Source organism: Salmo trutta, chromosome 21 (assembly GCF_901001165.1).
Source record: "Salmo trutta chromosome 21, fSalTru1.1, whole genome shotgun sequence".
Taxonomy (NCBI): Eukaryota; Metazoa; Chordata; class Actinopteri; order Salmoniformes; family Salmonidae; genus Salmo; species Salmo trutta.
The window spans coordinates 21,147,115-21,169,371 of NC_042977.1; the positions used below are offsets into that span (position 1 = coordinate 21,147,115).

Genomic DNA, 22,257 nt, shown 5'->3' on the forward strand with positions numbered 1-22,257 from the left:
AGCGAGCTTACTAGAGAGGCAGGTGTCATTGCGTAGTAAGTTGGTGCACAAATGGATGTTCTTCACAACTGGATTTGGTGCAGGGCTGATGCAATCATTTACAATGTAACACAGTGAGAGCAGAAGTTATCTTGACATCCAATCCCCGCAATAAATCTCCTCAAAGAGGATGATGTACCTCAGAGCCTTTGTACATCACCACCATACCTCATTTAAAATGGTGAGTTGAATACATCACCCCGGATTACAGTCTAGTAGGACAGACAAAACTAAGAAATGTAGAAATGTTTTATCTGAAAATGTAGCTTTAATAGCTTTAAGAAGTGTCTGCAGTGCAGTTCTAATAATTAGCTTCAGAATGATTGCCTTTGCTTTAGTGTAGTGCTAGGTTTGTAGTAGGTGTATAGTGCTTCCTATATACTTCTACAGTAAGAGAGAGCGAGACTGGCAAGCTCAGTTAGCTGTGTGTCTTGTCTACAGTGGGATGGATGTGTAACACAGGTACGCTTTTATGTCTGTTTCATAAAGCAGAGCTTTCTCTCCAGAGTGTCAGCTCAAATGGGACTCAAGTTGTTCCCCAACACTAAAAACAAAGAATGAACACTATTTATTCTGGTCAGACAATTCACAGTGCATCAACAGCCAGTTTGGAAACAGTCATTATAGTGTGGATTCACTGAGAATGATTAGATTGGTAGCCCCAGCAGTCATATCGACCATCCTTTATTAAACAGTTTATCCACAATGAGTGACTATCATATTTTTGCTATTATGGTGATGAAAACATCATGTTTTATTAGTAGAAGTCTTTGTTTTCTGCAATATATTTCTGATGCAGTTCTATTGATGTCAGTAGTTTAGGGTTGTATGTCAGTGGTTTAGGTGCACAGACACAGTACATCTTAGTTGTTTGTTTAGTTAGTAAACGCAAGTCTCACTCCCCCTAGTGGTTGCTTATTGAATCACAGAGAAGTCCGGACTTTAATAGACCATCTTTCACATGAGTCGCTGTACTGTACCTCCCCAGGTGTTTACATTTCTGTAATGTGAGTCTATTTCTAAATAATCTGGAAAGAACATTGGTTTGAACTTTACATTGACTCTCTTGCTCCCCTCTCTCTCCCTCTCTATTTGTCTCTCTCTCCACCCTCAGGAGCAGTTTGAGTTTGCATTGACAGCTGTCGCAGAGGAGGTGAACGCCATACTCAAAGCTCTTCCACAGTGAGAGGAGTACCCACTACCAAGCCTCAGCAGCAGCTCTCACCAGTGATCTCTCTCCTTCCCTCCTGTCTCCCACTCCACAACTCATCCTCTCCACCTCTCCACCTCTCCGTCTTTGTGGATGTTGTGCGAGAAAGTGTGACCTGATCTTAGATGTGCAATATAACGCCTTTATTGTTTTGTCTATGGAGCTTGTTTCCAAACAGACAATTTAGTGCATCAAGAATTTGACTGATTGAAAAAAAGTTTGATCTGTTAAATGATTGGTATATATTAATCACCAAAATCTTGTTTTTAGATCTCTATGTATGTGTGATTAATGATTATATTGGTCATCACATCTGTATCATAGGACATATTTAAGTTTGATGTCTTTTTTCACTTTGGTCCCGTGTACTGAACCCCTGATATGTAGATCAGAAGGAAAACTGCTCAGTTAGGTCAAGTGAATACTGATAACAATGATGCTGATGATAATTCTAGTTACCATAGTGATAATGACACCAAGCAATATGTGTTTCTTCAGATTGTCGAGACCTGGGCAAATAAGTGTAAGTTGTGGACGATGATTGTGAGTAAACTAAGCTAACTAATGTCAGTAAACTAAACGTAGTCATGCTAATGCCTGCCTCAAGTAAAGCAGTTCTATGAATTGGTGTGTGTACCTGTATGATATTGTCCTTTTGTAAATAAAGCAGTTCTTCTAAATCTAGATGAACTTGTACATGCAGCAACAATGGCTTAAGTGTGATTATAAACTTGGTGGTCCGCGCCCTGAATGCTGAAAGCCATCGTATATCAGACTGTATACCACGGGTATGACAAAACGTTTATTTTAATTACATCGGTAACCAGTTTCTAATAGCAATAAGGCACCTCAGGGGTTTGTTGTATATGGCCAGTATACCACAGCTAAGGGCTCTGTCCCAGCACTCCGCATTGCATCGTGCATAAGAACAGCCCTTAGCCGTGGTATACTGGCCATATACCACAAACCCCCGAGGTCCCTTATTGCTAGTAGAAACTGCCACTGGATGTCCATGTGTCTTATTAACAGCTGAGTCCATATCTGATTCCCTAATGGTACCCTATTCCTTATATATTGCACTACTTTTGACCAGGGCTCTATGTAGGGAATAGGGTGCAATTGGGGCTGTAGACCTGGCAGGTTCATCTGCACTACAGGAGTACTGTCAGCTCTACCCCAACACTTTGTGCTTTGACAAGACTCATACCATTTAAATCCCAAAATCTTATATCAATCTCCATGTATGTTGTGTCCGTTGGATTGCATTCTGTTTTGTACATCCAGTATGTTCTGAATTGCAAATGATATGACCTGGAAATGATATGACTGGCTATTTCAAACTATTATTCGCCAGTAGTGTGTACAGTATTTCCTTCAGCCTCAAAATATATCCTAGTGAAACCCTGGTCACATATTTTGCCTAGCAGATATTACTTCACTTATGTTCGACGAAAGATATGATTGTACATGATGCATCCCATCATTTCATGTCACCATTAAGACAGCCAGGGAGATGACTATTTACTTTGACAAGCCAAGGATATATAATCATGTCATTTGAGCCATTCGATTCTGAACAATAGTAATAGTGGCAGTACAGAGGAGGAATAGTGGATTGTTATTACATTTTGGCATAAACTCCTTTTCCCTATCACTGCTGTGTGTTCCAAATGGCACCCGATTCCCTTTATTGTACACTTCCTTTGACTAGAGCCCTATTGGACCTGGTCGAAAGTAGTGCACTATAAAAGGAATAGGGTACCATTTGAAACGCATCCAGAGTTAAAAAGTGGGCCATGTTAATGCTGTGTCCTATACTGCAAAAACCTTTTATCTTTCAACTCATTTATTTCAAGAGAAGCCTGGTCTGTTCCACTGATCTGTATGTATATATTATTAGTCAAAAACCAACAGAAGATATTTTGTTCTATCACTGAAGATAAACTATTGTGAATAAAGTTCCATTACTGAGGGTGCAACCTTGTTTTCCCTTTCTTTCCACCACTATCTTGTACAGTACCGTACATATGTAGTTCTGCATTGTCTGAGTAGGCAAGAAACCTGTGTACAGACTCCACAACAATCATACCTATTCAACATGAGATCTGATCCTATTTCTCAAAGGAACCTTGGCACCGTATTGTGAGGTCTCTTGCCTACTCAGACAATGCAGAACTAAATATGTACGGTACAGCTCAGCATTCAACACCTTAGTACCCTCCAAGCTCATCATTAAGCTTGAGGCCCTGGGTCTCAACCCCACCCTGTGCAATTGGGTCCTGGACTTTCTGATGGGCCGCCCCCAGGTGGTGCAGGTAGGAAACAACATCTCCGCTTCGCTGATCCTCAACACAAGGGCCCCACAAGGGTGTGTTCTCAGCCCCCTCTTGTACTCCCTGTTCACCCATGACTGCGTGGACGTGCACGCCTCCAACTCAATTATCAAGTTTGCAGACGACACAACAGTAGTGGGCTTGATTACCAACAACGACGAGACAGCCTACAGGGAGGAGGTGAGGGCACTCAGGGTGTGGTGTCAGGAAAACAACCTCTCACTCAACATCAACAAAACAAAGAAGATGATAGTGGACTTCAGGGAACAGCAGTGGGAGCACCACACTATCCACATCAACGGGACTATTGTAGCTGGAAACGACAGATTTTTTTATGGAATATCAACATATGCGTACAGAGGACCATTATCGGCAACCGTCACCCAGCCGTTTCCAGCAACAATAGTCATTTACAACATTAACAATGTCTACACTGTATTTCTGGTCAATTTGATGTTATTTTAATGGACAATAAAAACATTTCTAAGTGACCCCAAACTTTTGAACGGTAGAGTACATATTCTTATTCCATCCCTTTACTTAGATTTGTGTGTATAAGGTAGTGGTTGGGAATTGTTAGATTATTTGTTAGATATTACTGCACTGTCAGAACTAGAAGCACAAGCATTTCGCTGCACTCGCATTAACATCTGCTAACCATGTGTATGTGACCAATAAAATGTGATTTGATTTGTGAGCAACAGTAGCACTGTATAAGCAGGAAAGACAAACACTAACAAAGCATTGGTCAATGTGGAGTAAGCTCCAAGTCACATCAGCCTGACAGTTAGCTTGGCCGCCTCCTCTTACCCTGCCAGCCAGAGTGTCTGTGATTGGCTGGGTGCTATTCTGATCTCCAATCTGCGTGGTGATTCATATGGCTTGGCAGCTTCATGCTACTTCAGACTATAGATTATGCTGTCAACACTTCCTACCAACCACACAGTAACAGGATGGAACGCTGACTGACTCCTGTCTTATAGACACGCGCACGCACACGCACACGCACACGCACACACACAATGGAGAGAAGGAAGTCACCATAAGAAACATCAGTGATCATAAAAAAATATTTCAACAAACAACAAGCCTTATAGATGGAATCTATTCTGCTTTTCATAATAAAAATGTGATTTTAAAAAGATCCACAGGGGGTTTGATAAGATTGCACACACACAAAAATAACTGCTCTATCTCTGCTCTTCTGCCCAATCATCTGAGGATAGAGAGCTCGTGGCACGTTCAGGGCTCTATTCAATCCGTATCGCAGAAGTTCAGCGTTACAGCGTCAGCGGAGACTGCATTCATGGTTAACGCTGCATATGCCGGCTTAGTTAGAACTGACCTTTACATTTCTAACGCTTCAGCAATACAGATAGAATAGAGCCCATAGTCTCTCAAGTCATCGATTTGTTGTTTTATGCTTTCAAAGTCAACATCTTAGCTAGCTACAATACAGTATGTACCAAGCTCAGTATGTTCCAAGCTCAGTATGTACCAAGCTCCGTATGTACCAAGCTCAGTATGTACCAAGCTCCGTATGTACCAAGCTCCGTATGTACCAAGCTCAGGATGTACCAAGCTCCGTATGTACCAAGCTCAGTTTGTACCAAGCTCAGTACCAAGCTCAGTATGTACCAAGCTCCGTCAATAAGCTCTTGTTTTGCCTGGATAAGCACACTAAATAAACAGTGAAACACTATCTGGGTCCTAACCTTGCTCCTTAGGTCCCTCTAAGAAGTGACACAGAGCTAATAAAAATTACCAGCCAAAATAAAGGAAATATATTCTATTCTATTCTACCCTCTACAAACAAGGCACCTTTTCAGGACCGTGGTCAGCTCTCTTCCCAGCATGTGCTCCACTACTATATGTTAAATAACAGGTTTGTCTCACTGGAATACTTGGAACAGGCCCTTGTTAAAAGCCTATCTGTTTACAGAAACACCATCAAGATTTGTCATATGACAGCTAGCTAGCTACAGGTGGTGGCGCCACATTGTTGACCCTGAAAATAGCCGCTCCCCCGTTTAGTGATGTCATGTGAATACTTGAATAGAATAGAATAAAACGTTATGTTATGTTTCTTTGGCATCACCTTCCATTAAAAGGATCACATACACATACATTCTCACATCATACACATTCAAAACAGTCAGCCATCATGTTGCAAACACTAAAAACATAGAAGACATTGATACATTCACTCACAAACGACCGCTGTCCCAACTGCACTGGATAGATAAGTACATATAGTGATACAATTGACTTTGCGTTCAGTAGTCCAACAGCACAAGGAACGAATTAATGTTTGCACACGTTCTTCTTGGCCATGGGCATTCTGAAGCGCCGGCCAGAGGGAAGCCTCTCCAACTGAGGGTGTAGAGGGTGGGAGGGGTCGCCAATGACAGCCAGGGCCTTCTTTTTGGTTGCCTTGTGGAACAGACTGCTCAAATGTGCCTGTGGTCGACCAATTACTTTGCTGGCTGTGTTTACTATTCTGGTCAGTTTGCTTTTGCTCCTCACGCTCAGATTACCATACCAGACTGTCATATTGAATGTGAGGATGCTCTCCACCAAGCTGCTGTACACCCTCTCCAGAACATCCTGGCTGACCTCAAACCCCTTCAATTTCCTCATTTAAAAACAGACAGGCTTAAAAAATACAGTCTGAATTCTCTCTAAAACTCAGCTTGTTATCAATTTGTGTCCCTAGGTATTTAAAACACTCAACCACCTCCACTGGTTGGTCGTTCAGAGACAGTGGTTGGGACATTGGCAAGTTGTTGTTGCCATTGATGATCAGCTCCTTTGTCTTTTCCACATTGATGTGGAGGGCACTTGACCGGCACCATTCTTGAAGCTTGTCGGTCTGTTTAAAACAGCTGTCCACATCTGACATGGCATCTTTAAAAAAAGAGTCCTACCAGAGCCATTGTTCAAAGTCAACCTGTTTTTATCCCTGTCTGACCTTGTGAATGATGTGAGATTCCACACACAGCGACCATGGGCTCGTTTCGCTATAATGTAATGCAAAAAAACAGTTGTAGTTTTCTATTGGTCGGAGAGCCTCAGTTGGGTTAAAGCTTCAGGGTCATTCAGGGTTGTTTTGAGGTGTTGAGTCTAATCTCTGAATGCTGCTGGCTGTGGTGGTGTAGGCTAAAGACAGAACAGGAGCCTGATGGGTCTTCAGAGAGGTCATTTGAATAAGACCACCATGGGATATTTGAATGACTGTTGCTCCAACTGCCAACATCTGGGAGATTGTCCCAAATGACACTATCCCCTAGTACTTCTGGTCAGGGCTCTGGTCAAAAGTATTGCACTATATAGGGGATAATGTGCCAATTCGAACGTACAAAAAGACTCCGCATCACTTCAATCACTAGGAAAATCTTTTCTCATTACATCCAATCCAATTTGATGATTAATAGGCGTCGCTGTGACTCTGGCATTTCACTTTGTTTCATCTCGCCCCCCCCCCCCCCATGCGTTCATCCTGGACACTTCTGGCATTTAGTTGATCATTTTCATCGGTGTCATACGTGTGGTGACCCCAATATTGCATGCTGTCACTCATCATTAGGCCGTTTATCAGCACCCCTCCAATCGCCGCACTCGGGGGGAATTTAACCATTTGCATACAAAAATTGCTTTCCTTTTGCATGGCATGAAAAGACTGCTTTGCATAATTACAAATGATACGGTGATCTCAGACAAACCGTGTACTGGGGAATCAGGATGAAAAATATGACTATAATAGAATAGCTACACTACAAGGCATGATGACACCCAGTGGGGGAACATGTCGTGTGTTGAATGAGGAGAGGTCGTTAAGAAATTCCTCAGATGTTATTTAGGTCTGTAAGTACATTACATTCAGTTGGTAATCAGCGTGTTATCGGACATTAGAATGAGTGGAATGTCAGAACATTGAGCTCCATGTATGGGAGTTCTTTTAGAATGCTTCTTAGTTCTTTTAGAATGCTTCTTAGTTCTTTTAGAATGTATGGGAGTTCTTTTAGAATGCTTCTTAGTTCTTTTAGAATGCTTCTTAGTTCTTTTAGAATGCATGGGAGTTCTTTTAGAATGCTTCTTAGTTCTTTTAGAATGCATGGGAGTTCTTTAGTAGAATCTTAGAGAGGACTCTTTTATCCTTTCTTTGGCTAAAAGCAAAATGTTAGAGCTGAGGTCAAGTTGTTTTCCTGTCAAAAGGGCATCTATAGTAGAAAATATTATTGTAAAGAGGAAAGGACATCAAATGCTCATATTGAAGGAACAAAGCTTGAATGGTGTTTGGTTCTGGATCTAAATGAATTTGGACCGATAATTAAAAGCTTAAAAAAGAATTTCAAAGAATGGCAAAAGCCAAATATATCTTAAAGTGATACCACTACTCAGAGTGATTGCCCATTGAAAGGTGGCCTGTGTGTGTGTGTGTGTGTGTGTGTGTGTGTGTGTGTGTGTGTGTGTGTGTGTGTGTGTGTGTGTGTGTGTGTGTGTGTGTGTGTGTGTGTGTGTGTGTGTGTGTGTGTGTGTGTGTGTGTGTGTGCGTGCGTGCGCATGGGCAGTTCTGGGCTGTTCTTCAGGTCTGGAGAAGCTTCATGCCTCACAGTCATAAACTATTCTGTGTATAGTGCACTACTTTGACCAGGGCCCAGTAGTGTACTATGTAGGAAATAGGGTGCCATTTGGGACGCAACCCTGGTGATCAGCCTGGAGTCTTGAACAGCCAGCCAGATCCACCATTCAGAATGGAGTACCCTCCTCCATCCCAAAGGGCCAGGGCTCACCCCTGCTGCCAGCACAAACTCAACACTTGGCTGAGGAGTCAACAGGACACAAGGACATTGAGGGCTTTCTTTTTTATTCTGTGGTATCCGGATATCTAATGGAACCCTAACCCTAACCCTATAACCTTAATCCTAGCCATAACCCCAACCCTAACCCTAACCCTATAACCTTAATCCTAGCCATAACCCTAACCCTAACCCTATAACCTTAATCCTAGCCATAACCCTAACCCTAATAACCTTAATCCTAGCCATAACCCTAACCCTAACCCTTACCCTATAACCTTAATCCTAGCCATAACCCTAACCCTAACCCTATAACCTTAATCCTAGCCATAACCCTAACCCTAACCCTATAACCTTAATCCTAGCCATAACCCTAACCCTAACCCTAACCCTATAACCTTAATCCTAGCCATAACCCTAACCCTAACCCTAATACTAACCCTATAACCTTAATTCTGTAAGGCATTAAGCTTCTCCAGGCCTGAAGAACAGCCCAGAACTGCCAGAACTGTCTCTATCCTTGAACATACACACACACACACACACACACACACACACACGCACACACGCACACGCGCACACGCGCACACGCACACACGCACACACGCACACACACACACACACACACAGGTCACCTTTCAATGAGCAATCACCCTGAGTAGGGGTATCACTTTAAGATATATTTGGCTTTTGCCAGTCTTTGAAATTATTTTTTAAGCTTTTATTTATCGGTCCAAATTCATTTAGATCCAGAAACAGAACACCATTCAAGCTTTGTTCCTTCAATATGAGCATTTGATGCTGAAACAGGAAAGGGCCTTCCCCAAACTGTTGCCACAAAGTTGGAAGCACAGAATCGTCTAGAATGTTATTGTATGCTGAAGCGTTAAGATTTCCCTGTATCTGATCTCCATCACCTAGGACTTGACAATGGTTAATCAAATCTTCCCATTTTTGCCAATTTTTGCTACATTTTGCATGCCTTGGAGGTTTTACTCAGTAGCAATGCTAATATCATGGTATTGCCAAATGGACACTCAGTCACTATGGTACTTTTTAATGGTGAGTTTACAAACACAAATTATGATAAATAGATTTGAAATTTGTATCTCATTATGGTAAATGGTGAAATAAGTATAGCCAGTTACAATTATAATGGCTTAGCAGATAATAAGAAAAGACGATCAGTATTTACCTGGTTAAAAGAGAAGGAATATAATATCTATTGTTTACAGGAAAATCATTCAACAATTTTAGATGAAGTTGTGTGGAAAAAGGACTGGGGGGGTATATTTCTCCCATAGGCAAAACAATTCAAATAGAGTGATGATATTAATTTTGATCCGAATATGCAAATTGTCCGAACAGATCCTCAAGGTAGATTAATTATTTTAAATATGTTATTGGACCATAAACAGATATGGCTCATTAACCTATATGGTCCAAATAATGATGATCCACACTTCTTTGAAAATATATATACTAATTTATCAGCCCTACAAGCAACACTAGACTCTATTATTATGATGGGAGATTTTAATACGGTTTTAAATACCTCTATGGACTGTAAAGGAAATCACACTACAAACTATCACCCTCAGGCACGTAAGGAAACCATGAATGTCATGGATATATTGGAACTAGTGGATATATGGAGGTTTAATATCCTGACCTAGTGACATATACATGGAGGAGGTTTAATATCCTGACCTAGTGAGATATACATGGAGGAGGTTTAATATCCTGACCTAGTGAGATATACATGGAGGAGGTTTAATATCCTGACCTAGTGAGATATACATGGAGGAGGTTTAATATCCTGACCTAGTGAGATATACATGGAGGAGGTTTAATATCCTGACCTAGTGAGATATACATGGAGGAGGTTTAATATCCTGACCTAGTGAGATATACATGGAGGAGGTTTAATATCCTGACCTAGTGAGATATACATGGCGGAGGTTTAATATCCTGACCTAGTGAGATATACATGGCGGAGGTTTAATATCCTGACCTAGTGAGATATACATGGCGGAGGTTTAATATCCTGACCTAGTGAGATATACATGGCGGAGGCTCAATCAAGCTAGTCGCCTTGACTACCTTCTTATGTCATTCTCTCTGGCACCAAAAGTTTAAAAAGTGTTGATAGGGGACAGAATGCGGCCGGACCATCAAATAATTGGCATATATATTACTCTTACAGAATTTCCACATAGGCAAGGATATTGGAAAATTTCATCAAAGCCTATTGGATGATAACTTGTTTTTAACTTGGACAGAATCATTTCTAAGCAACTTTTTCCAACATGACATAGGTACAGCAGATCCCCTTATTGTATGGGACACTTTTAAATGTGCCTTTAGAGGCCATGCAATTTAGTACTCATCTCTAAAACAAAAGCAGTTTAGGTCAAAAGAATCCATATTAACAAAGGAAATGGAAGGACTAATAGAACAGATAGATAGCAATTAAAACTGTACCATAGAGGCTCAGAATAAGTTAGAGGAAAAACAAAAAGAAATGGAGGAACTTATTCAAAAAATATAAACTGTAATATATTATAAAAAATAAAGCGAACTGGATAGAAAATTCGGAAAAATGCACCAAATTATTTTTTAATCTTCAACATAGAAATGCTACCAAAAACAATTGACTGAAACGTGTTACAAATGATGGAGTCACCCATGACTCACCAAACAATATTTAGAAAGAGGAAGTAAAGTACTTGATATGTTTTTGTTTCAGTCTTCTCCATCTCCACTAACCGAAGCTAATTGTATGGATTTTTTTTTCTATTAATAATGTAAAATTAACATCTGTACAGAAAGACTCATGTGAAGGCCAAATTACAGAGGAGGAACTTCTTGATGCAATAAAGCCTTTAAGTCCGGGAAAACTCCAGAACTGGATGGCATACCAGTGGAAGTATACCAAACCAGTTTCGATATACTCTTAATCACTCCTATATAAATGTTAGGTTATGAGACACTCAATAAGAAGGTCTGATTTCATTATTGTTGAAACAGGATCCAAGTGGTAAATAGAAAGATCCAGTCCATTTAAAACACTGGAAGCCTCTTACACGTCAGTGTTATGATGCAAAAATGCTAGAATTTAAAAAAAAGAATTGTCAGATATTATTTATCCTAATCAGACAGGTTTTTACATGGACGATACATTAGAGATAATATACGACAAGTACTGAAAACAATAGAACACTATGAAAAATCGGGGAAATCAGGCATGGTATTCATAGCTGACTTTGAAAAGGGTTTTGAGACAGTACGACTGGAGTTTATATATAAATGCCTGGGATATTTCATTTTGGAGAATCTCTTATAAAATGGGTTAAAGTTATGTATAATAACCCTAGGTGTAAAATAGTAAATAATGGCTACATCTCAGAAAGCTTTAAACGGTTAAGAGGAGTAATACAAGGTTCTCCACTATCGGGAATATCTATTTATTATTGCTATCGAAATGTTAGCTGTTAAAATCAAATCCAACAATGATGTCAAGGGGTTAGAAATCCAGGGCTTAAAAATAAAGGTGTCATCTAGATACTTTTTATAACCTCTCTGGATAAAAACCAAATGATGATCAGTGTACTATATATAAGCAATAAGGCACTAGGGGTGTGGTATATGGCCAGAGTGTGTAAAGCTGTCATCAAGGCAAAGGGTGGCTACTTTGATGAATCTCAAATCTCAAATATATTTGTAACACTTTTTTGGTTACTACACGATTCCATTTGTGTTATTTCATAGTTTTGATGTCTTCACTATTATTCTACAATGTAGAAAATAGTAAAAATAAACCAAAACCCATGAATGAGTAGGTGTGTCCAAACTTTTGACTGGTACTGTATATACTGTATATATTTACAAAAATATATATGGGGGATTGGAAATTATGCAGACAATTACATTGATGGAAGATACAATCTATTTGCAATACTAAAGCTGATCTACCCCCTAAATAAAAACAAATTAAAGTTAAAATAATAAGATTTCCCTTCACTGGAACTAAGGAGCCTTGCCCGAACCATGAAAAACAACCCCAGACCATTATTCTTCCTCCACAAAACTTTACAGTTGGCACTATGCATCAGGGCAGGTAGCGTTCCCCTGGCATCCGCCAATCCCAGATTCGTCCGTCGGCTTGCCAGATTGTGAAGCATGTTTCATTACTCCAGAGAACGCGTTTCCACTGCTCCAGTCCAATGGCGACAAGCTTTACACCACTCCAGCCGATGCTTGCCATTGCGCATGGTGATCTTAGGCTTGTGTGCGGCTGCTCGGCCATGGAAACCCATTTCATGAAGCTCCCGAAGAACAGTTATTGTGCTGACGTTACTTCCAGAGGCAGTTTAGAACTCGGTAGTGAGTATTGCAACCGCCAACAGACTATTTTTACACACTTCAGCACTCGGTGGTCTCATTCTTTGAGCTTGTGTGAGCTACCACTTCTCGGCTCCTAGACGTTCCACTTCGCGGCTCCTAGACGTTTCTACTTCACAAAAACAGCACTTGCAGTTGACCGGGGCAGCTGTAGCAGGGAAGAAATTTGACAAACTGACGTGTTGGAAAGGTGACAACCTATGACGGTGCCACGTTGAAAGTCACTGAGCTCTTCAGTAAGGCCAATCTACTGCCAATGTTTGTCTATGGAGATTGCATGGCTGTGGGCTCGATTTTATACACCTGTTAGCAACGGGTATGGCTGAAATAGCCGAATTCACAAATTTAAAGTGGTGTCCACATACTTTTGTATATATAGTGAATGTTCAGCACTCAGACTTATGCAATGATTAAATGTATGCAGTGATAAATACATTATAGCGGCTCAGGCTGTTACTGCTGACTTAATGTTAATCAGTCTTTATCAGAACAGTATAGATTATCATACTATTAATTAAGAACACTCAGGACCTTCCTTTGGGGGATAATGCTGATGTGAAATGTATTACACGATAAGACAGAGGTTAAAATAATCAACTCATAAATTAGGGTCAAACCAGATATGACAACTCCTTTATTAATTATTAATGTTCTTTATTATTGGTAAGTTATTGGCAAGTCTTCACTGTAATTCAACAGTAACTCTGAAATTGATTGCATTTAAATAGAATGTAGGGTAGCAGTCAGTGTCATAACATATTATAAGTGTATTATAATAATTTTAAAATGTTTGTTATTTAGAAGACGCTCTTATATCCAGAGCAGGAGCAATTAGGAGCAATTAGGGTTAAGTGCCTTGCTCAAGAGCACATCGATAGATTTCTCACCTAGTCAGCTTGGGGATTTGAAACAGGGAACTTTCAGTTACTGGCCCAACATTCTTAACCACTAGGCTACCTGCTGCCCAGCAGCCATTCTAAATCATGTTATAAACCATTATATGTACGTATGCCCTTCATAGAAAATGTTGCCAAATGTAGACATGGGTTTTATAAGGCAAACGGCAGCTACTGCCACATTGACCATCAGGTAGTATCTGTTTATGAGCATTCATCCTCCACACTGCTCTCAGCGGCCTCTCCCTGTTAGTGAGATAATGCCTGTTGTATTGTGGTCTTCTCTGCTGCCAGTGTTTTGTCCCTCGTCTAAAAGTAATCTGTAATCTGGGAAGGGAGAGGGTGAGAGGTGTTGGGGAGGGGGGATTGTTCCGAGCCGTCGTCCATGCCTCCTGGAGACAAAATAACAGATATTGACCTCTGACCTGTGTTTGCATGAGAATTGATATCAATATTCTAGAGTCCCGGCAGTGGCAACTGGCTTTACATAATGGCCAGCTCCCGAATTCCAAACTCCTGATTCCTTTAATGAACCCAGAATAAAGTGTGTGTATGGGGAAAGCAGAGCGCGGAGAGAGAGAGAGGAAGGGAGGGAAGGGAAGGAGGGAGGATTGAGCTCATCTGCATTTCAGATGAGGCCTCTATGAGAAAATCAACCATCCATAATTCATTACATGTTTCCTACAGAGCCTAGCGACAGCGGAGATCCTAGCAACAGAATCCTAGCAACAGCAACAACCACCCCCCTCACCCTCAGCCTATCAAGAACCTGCATGTCTGATCCAATTTAGCCAATGGAGAGAGGGAAGGAAGTGAGAGGGGAAATGATGTGTTTCCTCTCTCTCTTCCAGCTGTGTGAACATACCACTGAGCCACGACAACCGTCGTGATGAAGACCATGTCGGTCAAAACATGATTACCTCGTCATTATATCATATGCTTCGATTGAAGGTCTCAGGAATATCAAAAAAAATCATAGAGGTTCTACTCCTGCAGGATCTTTAAAATTCCTTCTGGATAGTGCAAATTCCTACAGTAGGCCTGTAGGAGCATCGGGAAAAACTTCTGACAGGTATCAACTTCAGTCCACAGTTGGTTCACAAGCAGTCCACGGGCATTCTATGGTAAGACGGGGAAAAGCTAGTCTTTAACTTCGTTGACTGAATCCAATATGTCTTTGCATCTGACAGAGACAACAGCTTCTTTCTCTTTCCTGGCCTGAGGTGGGTATAATTTAGAGAGTCATTCATTGGCTTGATCTAATAATGAAAAGGGGAGGTTTAGCCTACCTGCTCTTTCAAAAGCCAACACTGCTCATTCACGCCTTCATTCTCTACCAGGCAATCTACCACAGACGCTTTCATCTCAGATCGTTTCTATCAAAATAGAAGTGTTGTTGTTTGTAATGCAATTTACAGGGCATGTCTAGCATATATAAAAGGGTTTGTCCATTGTGGTCTGTGTTGTCCATCCAGGCTACTGAAAATGTGGCATTACTTAGCGTCCTTCATCCATAGTGTATTCATTTAAAAGTCCAAAAACAGATGTACCAATGCCGGATTGCCCCTTTAAGAGATGTAGCTTCTATCTACAGGAAGTTAAAACATCTCTCTCTCTCTCTCTCTCTCTCTCTCTCTCTCTCTCTCTCTCTCTCTCTCTCTCTCTTTATGACGAGATTTAAAAAAATAAAAAATAAAAAATATATTTTCTTTGAAAGTGACATTGAACTTCATCAAATCTCATCACCACCTCCCTCCCCTTGCTTTTTGAAAATGTATGAGTATAGAGGATTCAGTGAGTGTGTAACTGAAACAATTCTAGATGTGACAGTGTGTGGGTAGAGACCCCATTGAAGTGTTAGCGAGGCCTGTGTGACGACAGGGTGACACATAGCTCATTTGGATCAAGATCATAAAACTGCAGGTCCCCTGACAGGTGGTGGTCTCCCAATGTGCACTTAGAAATAAGAGCACTGCACTCACTCATATACAGACATAGGATCACCCCAAATGACACCCTATTCCCCACATAGTTTACTACTTTTGGCCAGAGCCCTATGCATTACATAGGAAATAGGGTGCCAGTTGGGACCTTGATATATAGTTGTAAATGAGGGATAATTAATCATCATCTCCAGATTAAATTAATATGATAGGGTCTCGCTGTTGACATCTATGCAATTAGCAAGGATCACAATTTGGAGCCCTATAGATATTCAATATTTAAAACTTTCACAAATGTGCTAAAAATCAGAATTGCAAATGATGTTGAAATCATTTTCCATGAGCCAACAATAGTCACCTTTCTATTTAAAAAGTTAATGACTCTGTTGCCTGAATGTGCTAGTCTGGCGAGAAAACCCCCTTCAGAATGGTATGGCATGGAAGAACCAATAGCAGTATGGATTGGGTATAACCAGCCATGCAATAACCTGTCCTAGCATATAATAGATATGTATTTTCCTATTACTTCTGTTCATGTGTCTGTGTGATTCTTCACATGCAGAGAGCTGCCATGGAACCTTGCCTACTGCCATATGGTGCACAGTCTTTGCCATAGCTTTGGGGATTCACACCTCAGTCTGTGCTCTGCTTCTATTAACAATTTAGCAATAGATGCTGTGGTCGCACTTCAGGATATCCCATTTCTCTCTCTCTCTCTCTCTCTCTCTCTCTCTCTCTCTCTCTCTCTCTCTCACTCCTCAGGATTGTTTTGCTCCATGACTGCTCGTATTAAAGAGATCGAATGGGATCTTAAGTACTTACAAATTTGTAAAATATTGTACGAACTGGAATTCATAGAATATCATAAGAATTGGATGACGTGAGCTCTACTTTCAAAACTACTAGCTGAAATTATACAAAACCTTTATTAGGCATCTTTAATCAGTAGCTTCCTGCCACTGTCTGACAGTTTGTATCTAGTTGGTTCCAGTCCACATAAACCTGAGACACAGGCCTGCCGTGAATCAGCATATTGGCAAATGGAACTGCCGTAATTTAGTCCTGAGGGGATAAAAGCTGCTAAGTAATAATCTCTCACATCCACCCCTTGCTTTATTTGTATGTGCAAAACACTATTTTACATGATTTAAACAGACAACAAATGGGCTAAACATGGCATTTGATAGCAGGTACCTACATATATCAAAGGAGTGTGAATCTCCTTGACCTCAACTTTTAACAACTGATAGCAACAACAACACAATCTGGCCCAAGAATGTTTTTTAAACGAGATGAAAAAAGTGTTGGATCTTCTGCACATGCGACAAGAATGCAACATTGATTTTCACTGCAGACAATACACAACTTTACATTTCTGTTTCACCAGAGGATTTTAGCTCCATGGTTAAATTATTAGACTGTATTAGTGATTTAAATACCTGGATGGCTCACAACTTCCCCCAGCAAGACCGAGGTACTTATTGTTGGATCCAAAGCGCAGAGAGAGATTCTGGCCGCACATTTTAATTCACGGGCATTAAAGATAAAACACCAGGTAAAAAACATTATTCTGTACTCAATTTCAAATCACACATTAGGAATGTGACCAAAATAGCTTTTTACCACCTGAGGAACATTGCCAAGGTGTGGCCGTTTCTCTCTCAGGCTGATATTACAAGCAGGCATAACTACTATAATGCTCTCCTGTCTGGTCTACCAAAGAAAGACATTGGCCAACTGCAAAACATACAGTATGCTGCAGCATGGGTACTGACCAAGACCAGACGGAGAGCAAAATTACACCGGTTTTAAGGTCTCTGCACTGGCTGCCTGTGAGTTTTAGAATTAATTTAAGATTATTCTATCGTTTTTTAAATCAATCCACGATTGTGCACCTCAATATATGAATAAAGGCTTTCCAAAGTGCCAAAATTCATCATTTTGTCCTTCCATCAACCCTGTGTCACTTCTTGGAAAATTTCAACCCACTTAATCCAAACATTTCTCCAAGTTTCACCATTATTGTAAAGTAATTTTGTTGCTTTGACAAAGTAATTTCTGAAGATTATTGTTTATTTCATTTTAAGGTCAACCCTGTTAGGTGAACTGAACTCTCGTTTTAATATGGTGAAACTTTTCATTTAAAAAAAAAAATTCTAAAGAAAATGTAACATCTGATAGTCATATGTTAGTGTAAAAGCAAGTGAGCTGGTTCTACTCTTTTTGACAATTTTTTGGTGTTTTGTGGTGGAAAACTGAGCGGGGCTAGTATAATCGGTCAACCCTGTTACCCATAGATAGACAAATTGCCAACGCTGTTACGGTCAACTCTTACTTTATTTGACACTTAATAGCAAAGATTGTCTATTATATTGACAAGATATTCGAGTGACCGCTCTAACAATGGAAATACATGTCCTCAAAGATGGAAGGCAGGCAGGAGGAGGCGAGATCAGATGGGACCATTCTAGCTAATGAGAGGGCAGATACTCCTCTGAACAACAGGCCATAGAGATAGATAGAGGCCTCATATTTGTTTCTGTGCCATTCTAGCATCTGTGACAACATGAGCAACATCTCAGTTTTAAGTAGTCCATTTTCTTCTTCTTCATTAGCTGATTGCTTCCAACTCATAGGAATCCCCACCTAGTTGAATACTTTAAAATGGTGGAATCCCTCAATGGCATTGTCCATGCTAAAACAAATAATATTAATGATGAGTCTTCTATCTATTTCTATGACAACATGGACAACTCCATATAAGGTTGCCAAAATGCCACATGCATCCACTTATATAAGTGCACTCATAACAACCTATTTAAATGAAAAGGTGTGCAATCACATTGGCATCATTTAACACATAACACAGGATAAATGTGACCTCATGAAATAATCAACATATTTTATCAGATCAGATCGACCACTCCCACTCAAAGGAGCGATCTACTATACAGGCACAACAGGTGGATTCATTAAACTGTACGGCGGGTATGAAGTTAATAAGTAAATGAATAAGAATAAGCAAATAAGAAAATGTCTGATCAATCAGGAGGCAATACAAACAGGAAATCAAGTTAATTGATTTCAGTACCCGTCAAAAGTTGGGACACACCTACTCATTCAAGGCTTTTTCTTTATTTTTTACTATTTTCTACATTGTAGAATAATAGTGAAGACATCAAAACTATGAAATAACGCATATGGAATCATGTAGTAACCCAAAAAAGTGTTAAACAAATCAAAATATATTTTATATTTGAGATTCTTCAAAGTAGCCACCCTTTGCCTTGATGACAGCAGCTCTCTCTCTCTCTCAAGTATCAAAGGGAGGTTTTATTCAGTGTGGAAAATCAATACACTTGAATATGTTTTCACAAAGGGGCACAAAGGGGCTCATTGTCTCTCGGTGTGGCTGAATTTAATGTATTCCTGCTGATGAAACTAATTAAGCAATATCTAGCTAGCCCTCCACTCTAGTGAAGAGCCAGGAGCAGTCAGACAGGAAAACATTGTGAATGCTAATGTGGTAAAGGTAAGTTGGGCTAACTGAGTCGGGCTACGTCCTAAATGGCACCCTATTCCCTACATAGTTCACTAGTTCTGACCAGGCTTTCAGCTCCTTGTTATACACATCATATTGATTTTGGCTGCCAATATTGATACGATGCTGTGGCCATGGTAGGGGACAGCTCAATAGCATCTTGCTTTTTCATTGCTGGTGTAAATTGTCAATCCCATTGTGTTATATAAATGTCTGCCTTTCAGCACTCTCACCTGTTTCCCCATATGACCTCTAGCGACAGAACTTAAAAGAACAACACGTAGACGACATCCCAAATGGCACCCTAATTCCCATACGTAGACTACAAGAAGCTTAATCAAATCAAATTTTATTTGTCACATACCTCGTAACCAACAGATGTAGACTAACCAACAGTGAAATGCTTACTCATTTCCAACAATGCAGAGTGAAAGATAAAAAAAAGAATGAAACAGTGACACGAGAAGTAACTACACAGTGAATAATGAATAACAATAACAAGTAAAAATAACATGGCTATATACAGGGAGTACCAGTTCCGAGTCGGTGTGTAAGGGTATGAGGTAATTGAGGTAGCTACAGGTAGGGCTAAAGTCACTAGACAGCAGGATAAAATACAGTAGCAGCAGTGTATGTAGTGAGTGTGAAAGTATGAGTGTGTGTGTAGCGCTAGTACGCATGTGTGCGTGTGTTATGTGTGTGTGTGTGTGTGTGTGTGTGTGGGTAGAGTCTAGTATGTGTGCATAGTCTAGTGTGTGTGCATAGAGTCAGTGCAAGGGAGTTAGTGCAAAAAAGGGTCAATGCAGGTAGTCTGGGTAGCCATTTGATTAGCTATTTAGAGTTCTTGTTTAGCAGTCTCATGCCTTGGGTGTAGAAGCTGTTCAGGGTCCTGTTGGTTCCAGACTTGTGCACTGATACCACTTGTTGTGCGGTAGCATAGAAAATAGTCTATGGCTTGGTTGGCCGAAGTCTTAGACCATTTTTTGGGTCTTCCTCTGACACCACCTGGTATATTGTAGTGGTCCTGGATGGCAGGGAGCTCTGCCCCAGTGATGTACTGGGCCGTACTCACCACCCTCTGTAGCATCTTGCGGTCGGGTGCCTTGCAGTTGCCGTACCAAGTGATGATGCAGCCAGTCAAGATCCTCTCAGTGGTGCAGCTGTAGAACTTTTTGAGGATCTGAGGGCCCATGCCAAACATTTTCATCCTCCTGAGGGGGAAGAAGCGTTGTAGTGCCCTCTTCACAACTGTGTGGGTGTGTGTGGACCATGTTAATTGCTTAGTGATGTGGACACAGAGGAACTTCAAGTTCTCGACCCACTACAGACCCGTCGATGTTTCATCACAGCAAGAGGAGGGATAGTAACAAGTCAAGCATCCTTCATTGGTGGTGACATCATACAAGGCAGTCAAAGGTTTGTCAGGGGATAGAACGTGTCGATACATTTCAAGAAGGGTTTATGCAGACTGAAAGAAAATGTTATCACAACTTTTACTTGAAGAGTCCTTCACTGCACTCAGGGCTCATGCATACCTCATTGCTTGTGTCTCTATTTGAAAGGACTCAGGACTGACAGGGTTAGGGTTAGGGGTGTAATGAACGGTGAGATATTGCTTGAATACAAGGATTCTGAATGATGAAACTAGTAAACAGCAGATATATGGAGTACAGTCAGAATAGTATAAGAAATACATAGGCGAAGTAGAGGCTGTATTTGGATAATAATACTTTGATAACAACACAATTAAAGTTGGATATTCAAGAGATATTTGTGACTCGGCATCCTCACGACTGCTCCCATAAAAGATTAATGGGCGTAAATTGCAGTGATTTGTTGAAGGACAGTTGAGAGATTACACATCAGGCATCGATCCTAACATGTCTGTTATCTATAATCCATATTTAAACTCTCATCCTGCTACACCTGCTTAGTCATACATTATTAACGCGACGTGTCTTCGGTCCAATGAGCTGGTTCCTCTCCCTCTGTCTCTCTCCTTCTCTCTCTCCCAGTCTCTCTCTCTCTCTCTCTCCATTTAAACCATTGGTAAATGAAGTTTCTAAATGGGAAATGTAATTACACAACGTTTTTGAGCATTTTCAATAATATATTATGATAAAATTAGTGCCATTATATTCCTTATTTTTATGAACTAAGAAGGATTCTGTGATATTTTTAAATGGAAAAAATAGTTAATGTCTGAATAGCACTATGGTTCAGTAAGCCTATAACAAGGGCACTATGACGGATTTGTGTAATAAAATGCTTTAACCAAAGGAGTCTTCAAACATCCTAAACCTTCTCTCATTTTCCCTTATCCTCTACTACCCCATTCATATTTCACCGAAATTCACACAAAACAATTTATTGTGATTAGGCATGTAAATAAAAATGAGATTTCTATATTTCTTTCTCCATTCTTTCTCCCGGTCATTTACATTTATATTGAATTAGCGGCAGTGGAGAGAGAGTGAGGTGAAGAGGGAAGGAAAGCAGAGTGATTATAATGTGAGATTACAGACAGATTGCACAGCCATTATGTTGTGTAATTACAGAGGGAGAGAAGAGAAGGGCCCTGATACCCAGATGGCAAGATCCATTTCATTTAGAAAAGGTCTCTGCTACCTCTCAACGCTCCTGTAAATATTATATAGACCAAGCAGCCATTTTTATAGGTCACAATTTATGAGAGACAAATATCAAACACTGCATTCAGTGGGATGGATTGTTGGACCCATTGTACGATTTACAGCTGCATCCTATCTCAGCTTTATGGGTTAATTTGACTGTATTGATCTCTTGTAATGCATGTACTATTACTCATGAAGCACTTAGGGGGGTAATAGAATGAATAAAATAAATATCACACAGCTTTATATAAGATCATGCTGTCCCTTATATTCTATATAATGAATATACGGCCAATGCATAGGAACTGCAAAGTCAAAACAAATGAAATGAGTTGGTGTTAAATCGTGTTATAAATGACATGTAGAAATGTGTGAAGGTCTATAACATTTATGCCGATGACAGCAGAGAAAAATCATTTAGCTTTACTTACTATGAAGAATTAAAGTCAATACACTTAG

General features: G+C 40.3%; 1 protein-coding gene across 2 annotated transcripts in view; it reads left to right on the forward strand.

Moving 5' to 3' along the window:
* The window catches only part of LOC115156913 (receptor-type tyrosine-protein phosphatase N2), a 142,441-nt gene extending 140,486 nt beyond the window's left edge, over nt 1-1,955 (forward strand). For both annotated transcript variants that reach the window (XM_029704735.1, XM_029704736.1), the window contains one exon: nt 1,154-1,955. In XM_029704735.1, the coding sequence (XP_029560595.1) occupies nt 1,154-1,225 (72 nt within the window). In that variant the 3' untranslated portion in view covers nt 1,226-1,955. The remainder of the gene's footprint in view (nt 1-1,153) is intronic.
* The last annotated feature ends 20,302 nt before the right edge of the window (nt 1,956-22,257 follow it).